This window comes from Lathamus discolor, chromosome 2 (genome assembly GCF_037157495.1).
Source record: "Lathamus discolor isolate bLatDis1 chromosome 2, bLatDis1.hap1, whole genome shotgun sequence".
NCBI classification, from domain to species: Eukaryota; Metazoa; Chordata; class Aves; order Psittaciformes; family Psittacidae; genus Lathamus; species Lathamus discolor.
In genome coordinates this window covers 2584451-2603094 of record NC_088885.1, presented here as the reverse complement: position 1 = coordinate 2603094, position 18644 = coordinate 2584451, and the positions used below count along the sequence as shown (strand labels likewise).

Genomic DNA, 18644 nt, shown 5'->3' with positions numbered 1-18644 from the left:
GAGTTCAGCACTGTCACCTAACTTCCCACAGAAGATCACGTATTTAGAGCTTATTATGAGTAATACCTGCTTTTCTGCCATTACTCACTAGTGGTTTGGAGGCGTTTTGCTGCAGGTAAGTTGAGGAGGCTGAGGCAGAGCTCCTGTGTCATCCTGACCATATAAAAGATGCTCCAGACAAAAAGCCCAGACAACTATTACAGTCTATTGCAAGTAACATTTCACTTAAGCAGTTTCACGCAGGTAGGCACAAGTAACTATATTTCTAGCCTTTTTAAAACCATACTTGATAGAATGGTTTGTAAAACCTGTAAATTCAGGTCAAAAATTATGGGGTTTCAGGCTTTTGGGAAAACCATACCCATACTTCCTAAGGTAGTCTACACAGGGAGAACTCAACATCTGTATTAGAAGCAAGAAATACAATTTGGGGTAACACAGTGAAAATAAAAAGCATCTAAATGCAAAATTAATGAAAAAACCTTAAAAATTAGTTAATTTCAATATTATAAGCTCCTCCGTTCATCTCTCTTTTTACTCCTCCCTTTCTATACCGCAGCACTTCACATATCTTGCAATCCAGGAAGTAACACTTGAGGATTTAAGAGTATTTTAAGGTTCCAATTTCTCTGTAATTTAGTTTTTAACATTTTATTACTACTAACTCATTAACAGTGCTGATTATCAGACAGAGCATATAGATTAAATTAAACAAGAGTAATTAATCACTGAATAAACATTGCTTTGTGAAAAATTAAGTGTTACCAATAGCCCCCATTACAGAATTATTTTTAAAGTGTTTTTCCTAATTACAAGTATCACAGGAAAGATAAGCTAAGCTTCTGGTATTTGAGGCAGCAGCCAAAAAAAAGTGGAAAATATTAACTTCCAATATGCTGGAAGCAGTCTGCTTTCATGTCACAAGCGAGCAGACAAGTTCTCTGGCTTTGGAAATGAAGCTTTTGAATTAAAATCATAACAGGTTTAAATACTTTGAGGAAGCTTTCAAGAATTTAAAGAAGAAAATCACCACGTACTATGTTACATTGCTACTAAAAAGCCGGTAGATTTCTACTGCTATTAGTACCTAAGCAAGCTTTTCATTTGTTTAGCTCAAGAGTGTACATTTTAATGCTCCACTGATTGCAGCACAGAGCCACTCTCCAATAATCAGCATAGCTGTAAAATACTAGTAATCCATATTCAATACTGTGAAGACAGGAAGAAAACACCAGTCTCTGATCTGAATGTCTCTGATCTAAATGTCTGGTCTGGAGGTCTTTGAGCCTCCATGTCCCTTTCTTGTACTTCTCAGTAAAAAGGAATAAGAAAAGGGGTAACAACACTATTCCTAGACATATTCATTGCACCAGGACACTGGACATCAGTATGTGAACCTCTAAGATACTATGGTGTAACAGAAGCTGTGAAGGAATAAATACATGAGCAAGAACAGCCTGCTAAAATGCAGTTAATTGACTGCTCTTTTCCATCTTGCTGAGGTAATACTGTCACACAAGAAAAAACAATGAAAGACTTATTGTAAAAACAAATACTGTGACAAAATGCAACTGCAGCTTTTCAGTACGCCACAAATGTTCGGTTTATTCACTTTTGAGAAACAGATTTTATTTGTTCTTAGGCTAAGAAACAATGAAGTGACCCTTACTTGAGGCTCTCCTGTGAGCTGGAGGATGACCTGTCTGACTGAGGGAGAGATGCAATACTGCCAGAATTCTTCAGGTACGTCTGGAGGCTTCTTTGATAGGGTGGCTCAAGAGAATTGTACAGAGTCTCTGCTTCACTAGGAAAGTGATTTCTAAGACCCAGATAAGCCCTGAAAATAAGAGAATAACCACATGGTAATTCTTCCTTATTTTCTTCAAACTGTGGAGTCAGGAAGTCAAGACTACAGAAAGAATCAGGGATGGGAAGGGAAGGAACACAGGCTGAAAATACGCAATTCACACAATAGTGCTTATCAAATCCTAAAAGGAACCAGCTACATTGACTGAATTAATCTTTGGAAAATAACTTAAGTCTATCCTCTGGAATTCTCACATTCGCTTGCTGCTTCTGTGGGGAAGTAAGATAAATTCTTTTTGGCCTTCTCACTAGTCAAAGTGATACAGTTGTTCAATGACTTAAATGAGGGAGGGGGAAGCAAAGAATGATTATGCAGCAATATCAACCGTTACAACTCGTGTTTCAGTAGAACCCTCAAATGCTGCGTGACAGTATCAACTGCCTCAGTTTTCACAATGTCTTCTGGTAAAGAAACTAGACATTAATTCAGAAACATCCATTGTCAAGGTACTTATGTCTTCTCCTTCAGCCATAGCTTGCTGCTCACCTTGATTAGAGCCTTCTATCACGTAAAACACACAACTTTTCAGAGCAAAATATAGCCCAAACTCACTTTCTTGCCTCCACTCTTGCTTCTGCATCAGCATCATGAATGCCCTTCTTGATCGTTTCAACCAAGACAGCTGCATGCCTAGAAGACAGACATTCTTCATGCTATTTTGCTACTCCACATTCTATTTTAAGCAGTAAAGTTTTACACTGTAATTGACATTTCTCTAAGATGCAAACACCAGCTGAGCTAGCTCTTCCCAAGATATGAAGTAAACAAAGGCTCCAGCACACTGATGACATAGCTGCACTTTCGGTGAAGGTTTAGGTAAGCTTCCTCCTTCAGTCTCAGAGAGTTATAATTTACTTTTCAGACATACATCCACGTATCGCACTGAAAAAGTTACTTAAAAATACCATTTTTAAGGCATCTGCTTTCCTGAAATGGAAAAGCTATTTCCCCTACTATATTGGTAGTAAGAAAAAGGAAAAAGTTAAGATTAGTAAGTCTGGAAATACCTCTGACAGCTTTTGGCCTGTGAGCACTTAATACATACTCAAAAAAAACCAGCAAAACACCTAACAGAACAACCAAAAATTGTGATAATAAACAGATTTTAATTCAAGATGGGTTTTTTGGGGGGGGGGGATAAAGGGTTTACTTTGGGTTGTTTGTTGTTGTTGTGCTGGTTTGTACATGCATACACACTGTGACATAAAACAAGAGATCTCCCCATTGCTCCCTTTCTCAGGAGCATCTTGAGGGGTTGAAAAGTAACTATGCAACTGGATGAGTTCTTCCAGTCCTTCTTCTCTGGAGGTCCTGCAGTCCCTTTCCTATTACTCCATGCTCACAGGATACACTCTGCAGAGCTGATGCACGTAGTGTCTTCCTGTCTACCCAGAGAAGCTACAGTGTGCTTTTAATCATTAAGAGAAAAAGTCCTCCAGCTTAATCCTACTTGCCCCCTCCCATGGCGAATACACAAACACCCTTTCAGGATAAAGGACAGAAGCTTCCCAGTGCATCTTAGCTGCACAAGATACATGATATAAGCGATACTCATGCTCACACATGGTGTAGGAGAGGCAGAGGATAAGGGGAAGAGACAATATGAAGTCAAAGCTGTACCACGGTTTGGTGTGTGGTGTCCCTGCCCATGGCAACGGGATTGGAACTGGATGATCTTAAGGTCCTTTCCAACCCAAACCATTCTATGATTCTATGATCATACAACTCCTGTCTCCCTGCACTTGAATAAGCCACATGTCCTCCTGTGCTAGAAAGGCTGGCCAACACCAAACAACATAATCCAATTAAAGGATTCAATGAAAAGGTTTCTGTCTGGAAATTCATTAGTAGTTTATTTTGGGGAAAAATTATACTGGTCCATACCTTTCCAATGAATGTGTCTGCCACTCTTGTAGCAACAGGTCTAGAAATTCAAAGGAGCGCCTAGAAAGACAGAACAAAAGTTGTAATGAATACTCATTTCTCTAACATGCTTGGGGAATGAACAGTAACTTTATTCTTTCCCCCTGAAGGAAAGAAATACATAAAATATAAGTACATTTGTCTGGCAAATAAAGGCATTGGTCACCTTACTGCAAAGGTAAAATATTCAGTGGAGAAAGTAAACATGCAGGCTAACCCACCCTGAACTTCAAAAACCAGATGTGGTTCAATTACCCATCCTATTGCTCAAGTCATGCTATTACACATATGCTTTGCTAGTTTATTAGCCATAAAATAACACACAAAAGCCAATCCAAGTGTTCAGGTATCATGTCCTTGGAAAAAGCAACATGCTGAAAGTGCCCCTCAGACATGACAACACACTGATCCATCACACCCTGCCTCAGGTAGCAGCCACTGTCCCAGTCCCACAGTCCCCAGCATGGTAGGCTTATTATTTTGCACACAGAAGTTACTAAGTTCTGCTGGCACCAGGAGAGCAAGGTGCTGGCACACAGTCCATGCAGAACACTGCAGTGCTGCCACAGGAGCTAACCTCACAAGGTCTGTCAGCTCTGGCCCAAACAGCCAGTAACTCATGAGCTCAGGCTGGTTCTTTGCAGAGACATGTGGCTGTTTCATGCTCTGCCAATGCCTCTCCATAGCAGTGTTGTTTATTTCCATTAAACTGAGCAACACAGTTTCAACTACAGCTGCTTCTTTTATCTTCTGGTTTTGGATTAGAAGGTACTTTACCCAAGAAGTGTTAGGAACACTTTAAATCAGAATGAAATCTGCAGAAGGATATGTCCATGGTATGGCAGAAAGGACCATTCCTCAACATACTCTGATCTAACTTTCCTGAAATAAGTTTTGTAGTTTACTGTATAACACAGATTTGTGTATCCAGATGTAGTGGCCACAAATCTTCAAATCTCTCTACTTCCAACATATGATCATCAAATCTAAAAATAAACAGCTTTAATGATTTGCTGTTCATTATGTACTCACCTTCTAACTGCAACCGATTTTGAGGTACAGTTGCTTGTTATTAAAGGTATGAGTCGTGGCACATGAGTATGCTAAGAAAAAAAAAAAGGACAAAGCAGTTAATGACAAAAGCATTCCTGAATTTGTACTGCACTACTTGAGTCAAACAAAATGAACAACATAATAAAAACTGCAGTCATTTAAAATGCTTATTGAAACTAAATGTAGTTTTTGTAACAAGAGACTTCTGCTAGCACATCTATTGATTATCTATTGGTATGTCCAATGCCATCAACAATCATCATGTCATCATATGCAGTATTTAGCTGTTGGAAGTCATGTATGAAGGCTCAAATGTAACTGTCTCCCCAAAGGGGTTGTAAGTTGATGTTGTTTTAGTTTTGCCACAGAAGAAAAAGCCACAGACATAGCAGTCTTACAAATAAGCTGTGAAGCAAAAAGTAAATCAATCAATCTGAAACTATGGGCATTCTTTTAGGGATCAATACTACTAGTGCTACAAAGACCATCCTTTTAATGCAGAACATGTCAATAAAATGAAAGCATTTACATGTAAAAAAGCTTATGTGTGTAAATGATGTGGAAACACCAAACATTCTCATGGGAAAAGAAAACTTGAACTACTGTAAGTAAAGTAGGTAAGATGAACTACATGAAATCCAAATGCAATACTTGGATTCAGAATTAAAGCAGCCTTGCTTCAGTTTATCTTAATTAACTGTAGACACAAAGTACTAACATTTTAATTCCAAGTAAGAGTAACATGGTTCAGCAAATCTGTTTTAGTTCACTTCTTTATTCCTTTCTTGATTAAATATATAACTTCCAAACCAGTCCCAAATACAGTGTGAAACTGTAGACTACTAAAACTTGCTTAAAAAGTACAGTGCTGAACAATTCCTACTCTCTCATATATCACACTTTCTCCCTAGGTTATTGTCACAGGATGTAAACACCTAGATTAACAAACAAGCAGAGCTCATTATGAACTCTCAAGAGTCCTACCAACTTCAGAAGTAGGAGAGAATTAATCCAAAAATCTGGAAGAGCCCAATAATTTCATTTGCTTGTGCTGATATCCTTTTGCACATGGTTTTAGGGGTTTGTCTGTGTTTTACATAGTTTTTAATTTGAAAAGCGGTATCTGACTGCCAGAAAGGGAACAATAAGCCGTATAAGGGGAAAGAATAAGATGTTTTTACAGATGGAGAAACCTATATGTTCCAAGTCTTTGGAGCTATTGACATTGTAATTTCTAGAAAGTGTTTTGCAAGGGAATCAAAGCCTCAGGCTTGCTTTCATTCTGCTTTCAGACTGCACATTTCATCTGCTACCTTTTGAAGCTATCGTGATACACACTTCCTCCCAACCCACTTGACAGCTCAATTGCCCCACGTGAATCCCTCCTCCCTCTGTGTTTTTCTGCCACCACGCCATCCCATCATGATACGCGCCCCCTTCCCCTTTTAAATTGGTTTCCTGATTTACTATGAGTCAGAAAGGGAAGTCAGAGTACAGTAAGAGGTATCTGGAAAAGAAAGAAGAAATACAACAAAGGCATGAAGATGATAGGGCTCTTCAAAATTCCTGGTATAATACAGCCTCCCTCTTTTTCTGTAGACTCATCATTTATTGGTTGGGTATTTGAACACCATGGGCAGGATTTCTCACTTTTATGTCTCCAATGTTAAATTACAGCTAAGGGTAACAGAAGCTTAAACAAAATCAGGACAGCTACAGCCAATGTGCAGGTTTGTCTCCAACTGACCTGAGCCAATGAAGCCAATTTAATTTCATCGGTGAATTTTAATGCTAAGAGCCACTACGTGAATACTCCCAGTAAACAAAGTGAGAGAGGAACACCTACCCGAATAATGAATCTAATGGCTGCACACCCAGAAGTTGCCATCACTTTGGCGCTGTTGGGAACCAGGTTAAAAAGAGTAGGCACAATAGCTTCAGCCCCATGATCAAATTTGTTTCCCAAAACAGTTGAAAGGTGGCTATTTAGGAAAAAGAAATAAAACTTGTTAACAAAAGCCAATTCCTTAGTCTTACGATAATAAAGTTGACTGTATATTTTAAAGATTTATCTTTCAGAACAACAGAACTTAATTTCATGATTCCCAAGTCCTCTCCTCATTAGAAATGCAGGATTTGTGGGAGAGTTTTGCAACTTAGCAGACACATTAAAAGGGTGAACAGTAAAAACTTTATTTTGCAATGAAAAAGAAATACCATGATTTGAAAGGCTAAAATTCTCGTGTCCACATAAAACACCATAGTACTTCTACTTTTTTAACACACTTTGAGAATACACAGATCTAAAAATCTTATGAAAATTATTGAGATTTTTTGCCTTTGAATGCAAGCAAAACTACTGAATTTATCAAAATGAGCCAACCATTACATTTGACTCCCTTGTTTATTAAAGGTTATGGTTTCAATTTTCGCAAACTGTACAGACACATACAACATACAGTAATTTAACTGTCCAGTGGTGACAGAAAATGCTTTTTTCCATGCAGAATATATATATATATATATATATATATATATATATATAGAATTTGCAGTCAGCAGCAAATGAAACATCAAAATGTATCTAAGTTTTAGTGATCAAGAAAAATTCCAGGCTTTTAAGCACAGATAAGAACATTTCCACAGTACTTTTTAACACTACTCCTGACTTCACATTAGGAAAGGTTAGCGTGATTTTCTCAAAGCCTCAATCTCCCTGGCAAGGACAGTTGCACGTTCCAACAGGTCTCCAAGGTAGCAACAGTGCTTTTACCCCTGTCATTGAATACAGTGAGTGCCCAAGATAAGGGTTGAAGGTCTTATTTCTGTGAAGCCATGGATTCTAAAATTACCATCGATGTGAACGGAACCACCTCACCAAAACCTGCAACATTCAGACCACCATAGGGCAGCTCACTTTGCTGTTACAAGTAGTCACAATGAAGTCCTGTGCCAATCACCAAAGCATGAGTGCTCCTAAGGCTAGCCCCCAGTATTACAGTGCAAGTTAATACAAACTGCTAGCACTGCTAAGTACACAGTGCAACCATGGGAACTTGTTCCACACATACAATCTGTTACAGGGTTATCAACAACGTATATGTCCTAAGAGAGCAAATCCCTTTAAATGTTTCTTTTTCTCTCTAGCTTCAGCTACCGAGTTGATTCTGTCTCAGTCATGGTGTATGGCAGCCCCACAGGATACTCTTTCCTGCAGCACTGCTAAGGCATCTTAAGTCAAATTAATCATTCAATGCAGCACTGCACATAAGCACACACAAGCAGTACTTACGCTACAGTAATGCAGGCTTCTCTAACCACTTGGGATCTCAGGTCCTTGGCAGACAGCTTGAAAGCACCATCCAACAAACGTAAATGCTGGAAAAATCCATCATACTGCGCAGCTCCAGCAACAAGCAACGACCGAACTTTCTTCAGCTGGAAAAATGTAAGGCATTTCATTTAGGACAACACCAACATGCACTGTGAAATAAAAAAGCAACAACTTCATTGCAAGCAAATCTTTCAAAACTCTATCTCAAGCAATACATAGCAGTAACTTTGAAAAATGTAAAAACATTCTATTACTTAAACTCTAGAGCTAAAAGGTCTCATATCCCAGTCTACAAATATATCAACACACAAATGCTGTTCAAATACCAAATGCTACAACGGCTTAAACCTGATAAATGCCACACACACATTTTAATCCTGCAAGTGCCACTTATTAGAGCCACACTACAGAGGTACTACTGCTGGCAGTTCACCTGCAGAACAGGCAGGTTTGCATCAAAAAAAAAGCTGAACAAGCTGTGGCTGCCCCATCCCTGGCATTGTTCAAGGCCAGGTTGGACACGGCCTTGGGCAACAGTGTCCAGTGGGAGGTGTCCCTGCCCATGGCAGGGGGCTTGGAATTAGGATCTTAAGGTCTTTTCTAACCCTAACCTTCCTATGATTCTATAATGTCAGCTGAAACTTACATGACATGATGGCTCGTAGAAAAGCTTCCACTTAAACGTCAGAAAAAAATGTATTTTGGCCTTTTTAAAATCCTTGCTCAAACTGATTTTGTACACAAGATCCAAGGTTTGAAAAGGAAAATTCCATCAATTATCTTCAATTACTCTTGCTTTAAGAAAAGCAGTTTAGAACACCCAGCTGCCTCTCCTTTCTGAAATACACCCAGACCTGAAACTGCCCAAGTTTACCGCATTAGTTCGTTGATCCCAATCATGCTTGTCATCCGAGAGAATTTCCCTGATTTTGTTCAATGTTTCTTCAAGTTCTCGACTAGAATAGATCTGAAGTATTAAACAAACAGAAAAATGAGAGACTGTCAATATCCAGGTAACCTGAAGGAAAAGAAGTTGGGAAGACTGAAAATACAATAGTAATTATGAGAATCTTGCCCCCAAAGTTCCAGAGAACTGCCTAAGAGGCATAAATAGGCTTTTAAAGAGCACTGAGCAGTGAATAGTCATTAAAAGCTGAAGAATCTACATTTTCCTCAAGAGTTCACCTAATGAAACTCAACCAACAGCTTTTAACCTCATGCAGCTCTTTGGGGGCAGGGAGCCTCTCCTGCATTCCAAGAGTGCATGGCTCTACGAGGCTCTAACTGGCCTGGCCATTTAACATCAAAAAAACTTGTCTGAAAACATGTATTAAAAGCTTGAACAGTTTCCATGTGATTACTACTCCAAGCCTGTTGTTTACTAAGTTATGCAGTCAGTATGTAAAGGTAAGGAGCAGCCTCCAGAGTTCTCACCACATAATAACTCCAGCAAAATTGAAGCCTGACCCACCTAACCGTGAATCAGTCACTATCTGGTAATAGAGGATTTAACACATTTATTAATAACTATACATGTACAACAGGGGATTCCTAAAGAAAGAAGTAAAAAGGTCAAGAAGATTTGTTATTAACATCACAAATAAACTGATTTCCCTTCTGTTCTCTTTTCTGCTTTTACTGCAGATGCAAAATTTAAAGTTCCCTCACGCCAGATCGAGAACAAGTCGAAGAGGATATGAAGCAAATACTAATCTGAAGCTTGATCTGCACGGGGTTTTTTCTAAAGCATATTTTCAGCTAAAGATTTCTAATATTTTGGATGAAAAAATGTTTACATAAACCCATATGCAGGGATCTGGGTCCATCTGAGACACAGCCAAGACATCCACATGGGGCTGGCATAAGATTCAGGACTTCAAGGAAAGCCATACCCTTTTAGAGTGTAAGCTTCAGGCCAGCACGACAAGTAAATAGCCATGCCTGATGCTCCCACATGACTTATTTAGGTCCAAGACACATTTTTTCTATATGCAAGGGCACAGACAATGCAGGCAAAGCAAGAGACGAGGACACTTTGCTTCGCATGAATTCCTGAAAAGCTTTGCCGCTGGTCTCTTGAACACACTGTTCTGCATGCATGCGATACATCTTTTACTGTAATAAGATTTAGGAACATCTTTATTCTATTCTAAACTTAAGATGAACACATATTTTCTACAAAATACCTTATTTTCCTGGGCAACTTGAAATTACTACAAGAGTTATTCCAAATACAGCCCAGTTTTCCACAATCAGAAGCAAGAAGTTGGACAGCAAGAAATCATTATTCCCAAGACCTCCTAGTCGGCAGGTCTTTCTTACATTCTCATCCATGAAATAAGTGAGCTATTTCGGGGCCAGTTACAAATTTCCCTCCTGCCTCTTCACCTCACCTCGAAGGAGGTTTCTAAAGACAAGTGTGTTTTCCTCCACCTCTCGCAGTTTAGGGATGAGCTACCTTCTTAGGTCATCTAGTAGTCACAAAAATCACATATGCTGGTCAACAACATACGGTTACCCCACTTTCATTCTTGCAACGCTATAAACCAGCTGCAGTGACTACAAAATACTATGGCACTGAACTACACGCAGCACATTTTCTGCGCTGAGGAATACGGCTTTGTTCAACATAATGGGGATATATAATATTAAGACCTCCATGGTTTTGTCCTCTAAAGAATTCTGAATTTTGGAGAGGCAAAGAAACATAAAGCTCTCACAGTGTAAAACAAAGATCTTGATGTGACAGGGATCATGGAGTTAAAAGCGTCCCTTCATAAAAGCAGAAAGCATTTCTGCCTGCAGAAGGAGATCTAGCAAACAGCTATGCTATCATCTTAGGAAATAAAAATGGAACAAGAGTACGTATCAAGAAAAAAGAGTCACACAGAATCCTTCTGGTGTTTGGGAGCTATGGCTGAGTGAGTTTTCATTTCTCTTCCACACCTCTGCTACTCAAGAAAAACTTATTCAAAATAGGTCGAGGAAGATACAAGCAAGTTAAATGACTCAACCGTGTGAAAGTACCAAATATGCACAATTCCCACACTTCAAGAACAGAAATTAAAGTCTGATCTTTCAACTAAGAACTCAGAATCCAACAGGTTCATTAGTATTTAAATAAGGCACTACATTCCTTGTTTTGAAGTACTGCTAGAGATGAGGACACATATGCTAGATGCACATCATTCCAATTCAGGCACATCTGAAAATACAATTCTTGCTTTGTAAATTATTTGCCTATACTATTATTACTCAATTATGCCTTAAAATTGCAGTCCTAAGTACTTCAAATATCATGAAAATAGTTTTCTTATTAAAATTCAAACATAGAATTATTTGCAGTATCCCCTGGAAAAGATTAACAAAAGCAATAATGTATTTTAGCTGAAACACAATGTGATCATTAGTAGGATAGTAACGAAAAAAAGGTGGTTTTTGTAACTAACTGGAGGTTCCCATAATAAAGAGCTTCCCATAGATTGTAAACGCAGGAGTAGTAACACTTGCTTAGAAGACTGTAAAACTACCAAAGTTTGAAAGTAGGCTAACACATAGCATTACAAATAGCATGTTTCCCCAAAGAAACAGCCTCTTTACCTGTACAGTAGGAACATCTGTAAATGCCTTAATAAAATCATCCTCATCCACAGCTCCAGCTCCTCCTTCTTTCGAGGAACCTGAATAAATGTAAAACACTGTTAAACAGTATGCAGTGTACACCGAGGTTTTCAAACTGACAGAGGCACCTTTCACAACATCTGTTTTCAAACATTTTCTACAACTTAGAAAACCCCTGAATATTCACCATGTCTAAAATTGCAAGACGTTGAATTCTCATTTCACCATGAATAAGGAAGAAGTTAAATTGTCCCCTCAGATTAACAATTCTGAGCAGTTTCCAATTTGACAAAGTTAATGGTTTCATTTTATTATTTTTAGAACTATAGAATCCATCAGTTTGGAAAACAGCTTCAAGCTCATCCGCTTCAACCGTTCCTCAGCACCGCCAAGGCCACCACTAACCCATGTCACCGAGGGCCTCATCTACATGGTGTGTTGAACACTTGCAGGGATGGTGCCTGCAGCCCTGCCCTGGGCAGCCTGTTCCAATGCCTGAACACCCTCTGGGGCAGGAATTGTTCCTCAGCTCCATCTAAACCTGCCCTGGTGCAGCTTGAGGCCATTTCCTCTTGTCCTGTCACTTGGTCCTTGGGAGCAGAGCCTGACCTCTCCTGGCTCCATCCTCCTGTCAGGCACTTGTAGGGAGCGATAAGGTTCCCCCTGAGCCTTCTCTTCTCCAGACTGAACCCCCCAGGTCCCTCAGCCGTTCCCCATCACACTTGTGCTCCAGGCCCTGCATCAGCTCTGTTGCCTGGTTCTGATCTCCAAAAGAAGACAAATGCTTCCTGCTTTTGCCTGGCTTGGGTGACACAGGCAGGAACCATTCTTACATCCCTTCCCTCTGCCAAATTCCATCTTCATTTTTCTTGCTTCCCATCGGAGTCAGAAAGAGACTGATGCCTCCTAAGAGCCTGTGCCTTCCCTGCCTCCTGCCCACACTCACTGCTTGATTCCCCCTCTCCTCCCTTGGTCAACAAGAAGGGTGTCACACTCAAAGAACAGCAGCTCCTACAGCAGCTGAACTGTGGGTCCCAGTCTGCACAGTTCAACCCCACACTTGTTCTCTAAGCTTTCCCACTGCTCCAGGTAAACCTGGGTTGTGTCTGCAGTCAAAGCAGCTACACAAACACCTTCCTGTCCAGCTCCATGCTCAGCCCCTCCCCATATTAAAGTCATGCCCTAGTTCTTGGTTTGCATCAAGAAGGCCTCATTAGGGTGCTGAAGGGATCCTGAAGCAAGTGTCAGTGTTGGTTAGGAGGGACAGAAGAAAGTTCTGTTTCACCTGTGATAGCACTTTTCTTGTGTGCCATGGTTTTCTTGTGTGCCCTACACGATCTGATCCCTTAGCCTCCTCCTCCCCAGCTGACCTGGGAGCAAGTAGTAAGAGTGAGGTGCATTTCTCAGTCTCAAAGTTCCAAGAACTTCAACAAAGGAAGCAAGGACATTCATGTTGGAGAAGAACCTGAACTCCACTGATGAGCATTCTCCTTCTCAGAGCACTCATCCCCATGGGTGCGTCCCAGTGGGGCTTCAGCATTGCATCACCTGCAGGAAGCTCCCCAGAACAGCCCAAACACATGACTAAAACTCTGTCCTACCAGAAATGTTTTCTCTCCAAAAGCTTCCATGACACCTGTGGAAGTAATAGGGCAGTTACTTCTGTGTGAGGGAAGTGATGGAACTATTATCATCTACCAGCAAAAATGTCCCAGATACCAAGCACAAGGATCAGGGAAGAACACTAACAGGTAACCTGCTGGCTTCACACTGGCACGTGCTTGCCAAATTTCATTACAATCTTGTGTAGGAACTAAGGTAACCCTAAAAAGAACATAAATGGAAAACAGTGTCTGGATTTCACTTTTGGTCACCAAGAAAGCCATTTCTTTAAAGGAATGAACTCAAGTTTGCTTTCAAATCAAAGACTATTGTCCTAAGACCCAGGCTGTGCTAGAAATCAGAAACTCCAAGTACAAAGTGAAACTTGGCACAATCCTTAAGTATCTTCAATTATCAAATCAGGCAGCTAATACAACAAGACAGGTTAACTGCATGGAGGTAACCAGACCAGTAGAACACTTCCTTCTCGAGAGGGGAAAAGAGATAACTTCTGACAGCAAATGTGCACTCAGGAACAAGGGTCTTGCCTCAACCCTTTCAGAGTGAGGCCAACAGGATAGATGGCAGAATGCCCTCCCTAACTCACAGAGCACAGCTGAAATGGGGCATTAGGCAGAGAAGGCATGTATTTTACTAGATGAATAAGCATTTAAGGCAGAGAGGCCACCTAAACCAAAAAGCCAGGAATTCTTGAGAAATCAAACTCTTGATGGCTGCACTCTTAAAAAACATTTCACAGTTTACAGTCCCTGACCTCCTAGTTATAGTGGAGGGAATTGTATCTGTTCTGTTTGCATGCTTCGGCAGTTTGGAACATGAGGGTCCACTACTACTACAAATTTGCTGGCAGACTTATTAGATCTCCAAACCTCTCTGCACAGTAAGATCTCTCACATGCTTTTGTGGCTGCTTAGTGTAAAGCCACTGAAGTGGTATCTAGCAAAATTTGGACATGATGCCTGCAGTAAGATACAGGAACACCTAACAGATTTTGACAGCCTTAGCTCAAGGATGTTGTAAAGAGATGCTCTATACAGCACATTTCTACATGTGTATCTCCAACACCATCTGTCATAAATGCCAATGGCAGCCACAAGGGAAAGAAGATCTAATAACCACCTATTTCTTCTCCAGCCAGGCAGTAGAGGGAACAAGTCCTTCCACAAGGTGAATGAGTATCTGACCAGCCAAGAAAAGGAGAAGGAAAAGACCCTGTTTGTATCCAGAACACACCCTTTACCACACAGACCTGTACAGCTCCTAAAGGGGAAGACGCCCTGGTCAGAGCATAATTTTATAGAGAAAAAAATCTTCAGAAGAAATCATTTGGCGCAGGAGTACCATACTTAACTAGGTGGTACAAAGAGATGCCTGGATGTTCAACTCATAACCTCACAGGTCCCTCCAAAATACCCCAACATACAGTACTTACTCAAGGAAAGTAAATGGAAAAGAAAGCTTAAGTAGCCAAAAGGTTACCAGAAAACCTCGTTTTTAAAGGTTAAAACAGTTCTCATATGGTCAAAGACCTTCCTTTTAAAAAATGTTTAAAATTAGCTGCAATTAACAGTTTACACAGGTCCTACGTTATTATTATTCAGTTATATAAATGCACAAAACACCACTGTTACAGCAGGGAAACTCTTCATTCCCATCCGTTGCTTAACAATTTTCTGCAAGGGAGTAAACTTAGAGAAATCAAGTATTACAAATGGACACATACAGGCCACGAACATACAAACACAGAAAATGTTTGGATTTCAAGCATTCACAGTGCACTCCTGTACACTATAAAGATTAAAAGGAGATGAAGTTGCCTTTCCTAATAAGTGTTTTCTTTAGTCTGCTTCAAGGTATTATTTTGAAAACCAGAAAATAGCATTGACTACCTTTTCTAGCACCTTAGCATCACCCAATAATGCATCTTGAGGAGTAAGAGTAGATCCTGCATCTAAGGGTTTATTACTTTAAAGAGAGAAAGAGGAACAACAGACTCCTACTTAAACGCCATTTGACACAGGCCAGGCACACAGCACTTCCCACCTTCCCCAGTTCAACAACTATTCACTTCTACAGACCACTTTTCTTTGAAAGTAATACCCCCAGAAAATAGCTTTGTTGCCTCTTTGCCTGGTAATAATAAAAGGTTATGTGGTGGGGTTTTGGCAGTTCACACCTTTTCAGTTATCTCTGAAAGAACACCCACTGCTATTTCACTAATCCTTCTCCTCTGCAGCTGCATGATCCCATATGCACACCAAAATGAAGTGTGAAGTAGGTGTTTTCTCTTTAAATTGAATACAAGTCAAAAATCTACACCGCAGGAGAAAGGATATTGTCCAGCCTTTCCCTTTACTTCCCATTCTCTTCATCAGTATGTTTACCAGTTCCATTTGCAAAGTCATTTTTTCCGTAGAGAGTAACCAAGAAATGACAGAACTCAACCTGCTGTTTCCCAGTTCAGGAGAAAGACTTTTACTGCACTAACAAGACATATCAACAGTCACACACATGCAGATGCCTTCAGAAGAACTTCTCATGCTTCCGTCAGGCTTGACTCCCCTCCACAAAAGCAACAGCAGAGCTGTATGGAATTCCCATTTCAGACAGTACTGCCTACAGTCTCAAACCTGACGTATCTGACAGAGCACACTCATTCTGAGGAGCTGTTTTGCTGTTTATTACCTTCTCAGAACAAGCCATGATTACAAATTTCTTAGAGGTAGCTATCCTGAGTGTTAATGCCTTACCGTGAATGCTGCATGTTCTTAACCTTACCCAGAGAGCACATAATCCTTTGTCCAAGTACAGGCGAGTTCAGCTACTGCAATCCTAATGGCAAGAACACTGTAAGCAATTCTAGAAGGCTGTGACCCTGCTGCATTTAACATCTTTAAGTGCTCAGCAGATAACTAAAATCCGGAGCCTCATCAACTGGCTTCTTCTTAGATGAACGCAATTCACATTACCTGTGGACTCACCTCACTGAACCTGCTGGGTCTCCCGCGGCTGAGACCCAGAAGAGAAAAGCATCTGAAGGAGAATGATCCACACAAGGCATTTATTTACATTATCTGTTAGTTTTCATCCTAACCTTTACTTATTCTTGCCCTTCAAGCACTCTGGTTAGACAGGATAACAAAGAGACCTGTAAGTGCAAGTTCCACTTCAGGAAGCTGGTGAGAATCCACTGAACATAACAAACAGACTTGATATGGAAGTAAATCACCAGCTGAAGCAGCTCTGAGTTTTAGAGTGGGTTTGTATTTGGGGTTTGTTCTTTGGTTGTTTTTTGCTGTTGTGTTGTTGGTTTGGTTTTAACTCAAGTTCAGTGACTCTGGGGATGGAGACTCCCTGCAGACTACTGAGAGAGACCACATCTTCATAAGTTAAATTTAAGGATTTCTAACATTTTGTGAGGCTCCAGGAATCTTTTTTTTGAAGGAAGTGATTTCCAGTCATAAGGTTTTCAGTTCAGCATTGTGAAGAGCTCAACACCAGGAGGGTACTGTATGCAAGCAAAGAAATCATCTAGACTTTTGCACTATCAGTTTTCTCACCCAGGAATTAATTCCTGTGGTGGAGCTCTTCCCCTCTAACTGAAACATTTGAAGTCTTTCCATCATATCACAACAGCTTTGGACTGCTTCACTTCCTGCACCACCCTGATGCTCTCTCCCTGCAAAGCTGTACATCATGGGATAATGAAACACCAGGACAATGCGGTATGGGCGAAGGAGGATGTCATGAAAGTCATACTGGACTGGTATTTTTGTTGCAAAACCAAATGTTTAATCAAAGCTTGTTTAACTGTTTTATAAAGCATACAAGCCCTGGTCTTAAAATGCTTGGTATGTATTTGGTAGCATGTCTCTACAAGTCTAATCCTTCTTCCTACTTCAATGGGTCTTTCGACGAAAATTTCCCTGTTAAAGAAGGGGATTTCAACCCTGGTACAGAAACCTGGGAGTAACACAAACTCTAAAACTTAGTTTCACTCTTTGTTTTCGAACCCTTTTCTCAAAGGCACTTCCCTAAGATATTTGTAGGTGGTTTCTGATACAACATGCATCACAAATCAAATGTTAGTGAACTTTAAACAGGGTATTGCCACACAAATGTCTTTTATCCCTCAGAAATAGAACTGCAAGCAGTAACAGTATCTTACTGAGCAACACATCTAGAGTAAAATGATGGGGAATACCATTTACTTCTGAAACAAACCCCCCCACTACCACCTACATCTCAGCTAATTCCAAAGCTTCACTTCTCATATCTCAGAGACTGAAGGAGAAGATGCAGATCATTCTGGATTTTAAAACTACTGTTACCCTTTTGACTTTGTGCAATAGCAAACACTGAGCTGTACATAAGGAACTGTCAGCAGCTTCAGCTCAGCGCAGGGTAAGTGGGTAGGATAACCTCAAGCACTTACTCAGCTTTCTGTACAACAGATCAACTGGCAGCCCCTGCCCATTTCTACTGACCACCCTCAATCTATCACTAGTACATCTGAATAGTGAATTACAGTGGGGAGTGGCTAAGATGAGAATAAAATGAACTAGCCAAGAAGTTTCAACAAGCAAGCTTTCTGGTCCTATTCCCTGTGTAATTGTGCTGGGGTAACTGTTACTGTCACTTACTGACTTTGCTCTACAAGTTAAGAAACAGATCGTGCTGCAAATTGCCACAGCTCTGCTAACAAACCTTAGAGGAAAACCAAACCATAAGAAGCTTTAGTGATCCTAGCTCTGACAAAAGTTTCCATCAACAGAATTCCATCTGTCTTGTGTCCATTTTCTGAGGAAAACAGTGACTGCATCTGTAAACAAATAATCTGCAATCCCCAAAGACCAATCTGTTGTTATAAACTTCTTGTATGCAAGCACACACCGTGCCTACCAAACCTTGCACATAAACCACAGAAAACCATTGGGAGGTTACCTTATGGGATTGCTCACCACATCTGCCTGATGGCAGTTATTACATGCATATAGGGGAGAGAGGAGGGGTGAGAGGGACAGCAGAAGGAACATGCACTGGGCTCTTCAGCCACTGCAGTTCATAGTATATTAGCTCAAGCTAAAATGCTTTTGACTGAAGCTTAACTGCCTCTGACAAACACACTGGGCAGACAGTTAGGATCAGCAAGCCTGTTCAGTTGTTCCAACACAAGGCATGGGATTTTTTTGAAGCAAGTTTCAGAAATAGAATATATTTTTA

At 40.3% G+C, this 18644-nt stretch overlaps 1 protein-coding gene across 12 annotated transcripts in view; it reads right to left on the bottom strand.

The window, feature by feature from the left end:
* The window catches only part of CLASP2 (cytoplasmic linker associated protein 2), a 123138-nt gene that overhangs the window by 49859 nt on the left and 54635 nt on the right, over positions 1-18644 (bottom strand). For all 12 annotated transcript variants that reach the window (XM_065665408.1, XM_065665414.1, XM_065665410.1 and 9 more), the window contains 8 exons: positions 11778-11857; positions 9052-9144; positions 8136-8281; positions 6690-6825; positions 4823-4893; positions 3752-3811; positions 2420-2497; positions 1670-1837 (listed from right to left, as the gene is read on the bottom strand). In XM_065665408.1, coding sequence (XP_065521480.1) covers positions 1670-1837; positions 2420-2497; positions 3752-3811; positions 4823-4893; positions 6690-6825; positions 8136-8281; positions 9052-9144; positions 11778-11857 — 832 coding nt within the window. The remainder of the gene's footprint in view (positions 1-1669; positions 1838-2419; positions 2498-3751; positions 3812-4822; positions 4894-6689; positions 6826-8135; positions 8282-9051; positions 9145-11777; positions 11858-18644) is intronic.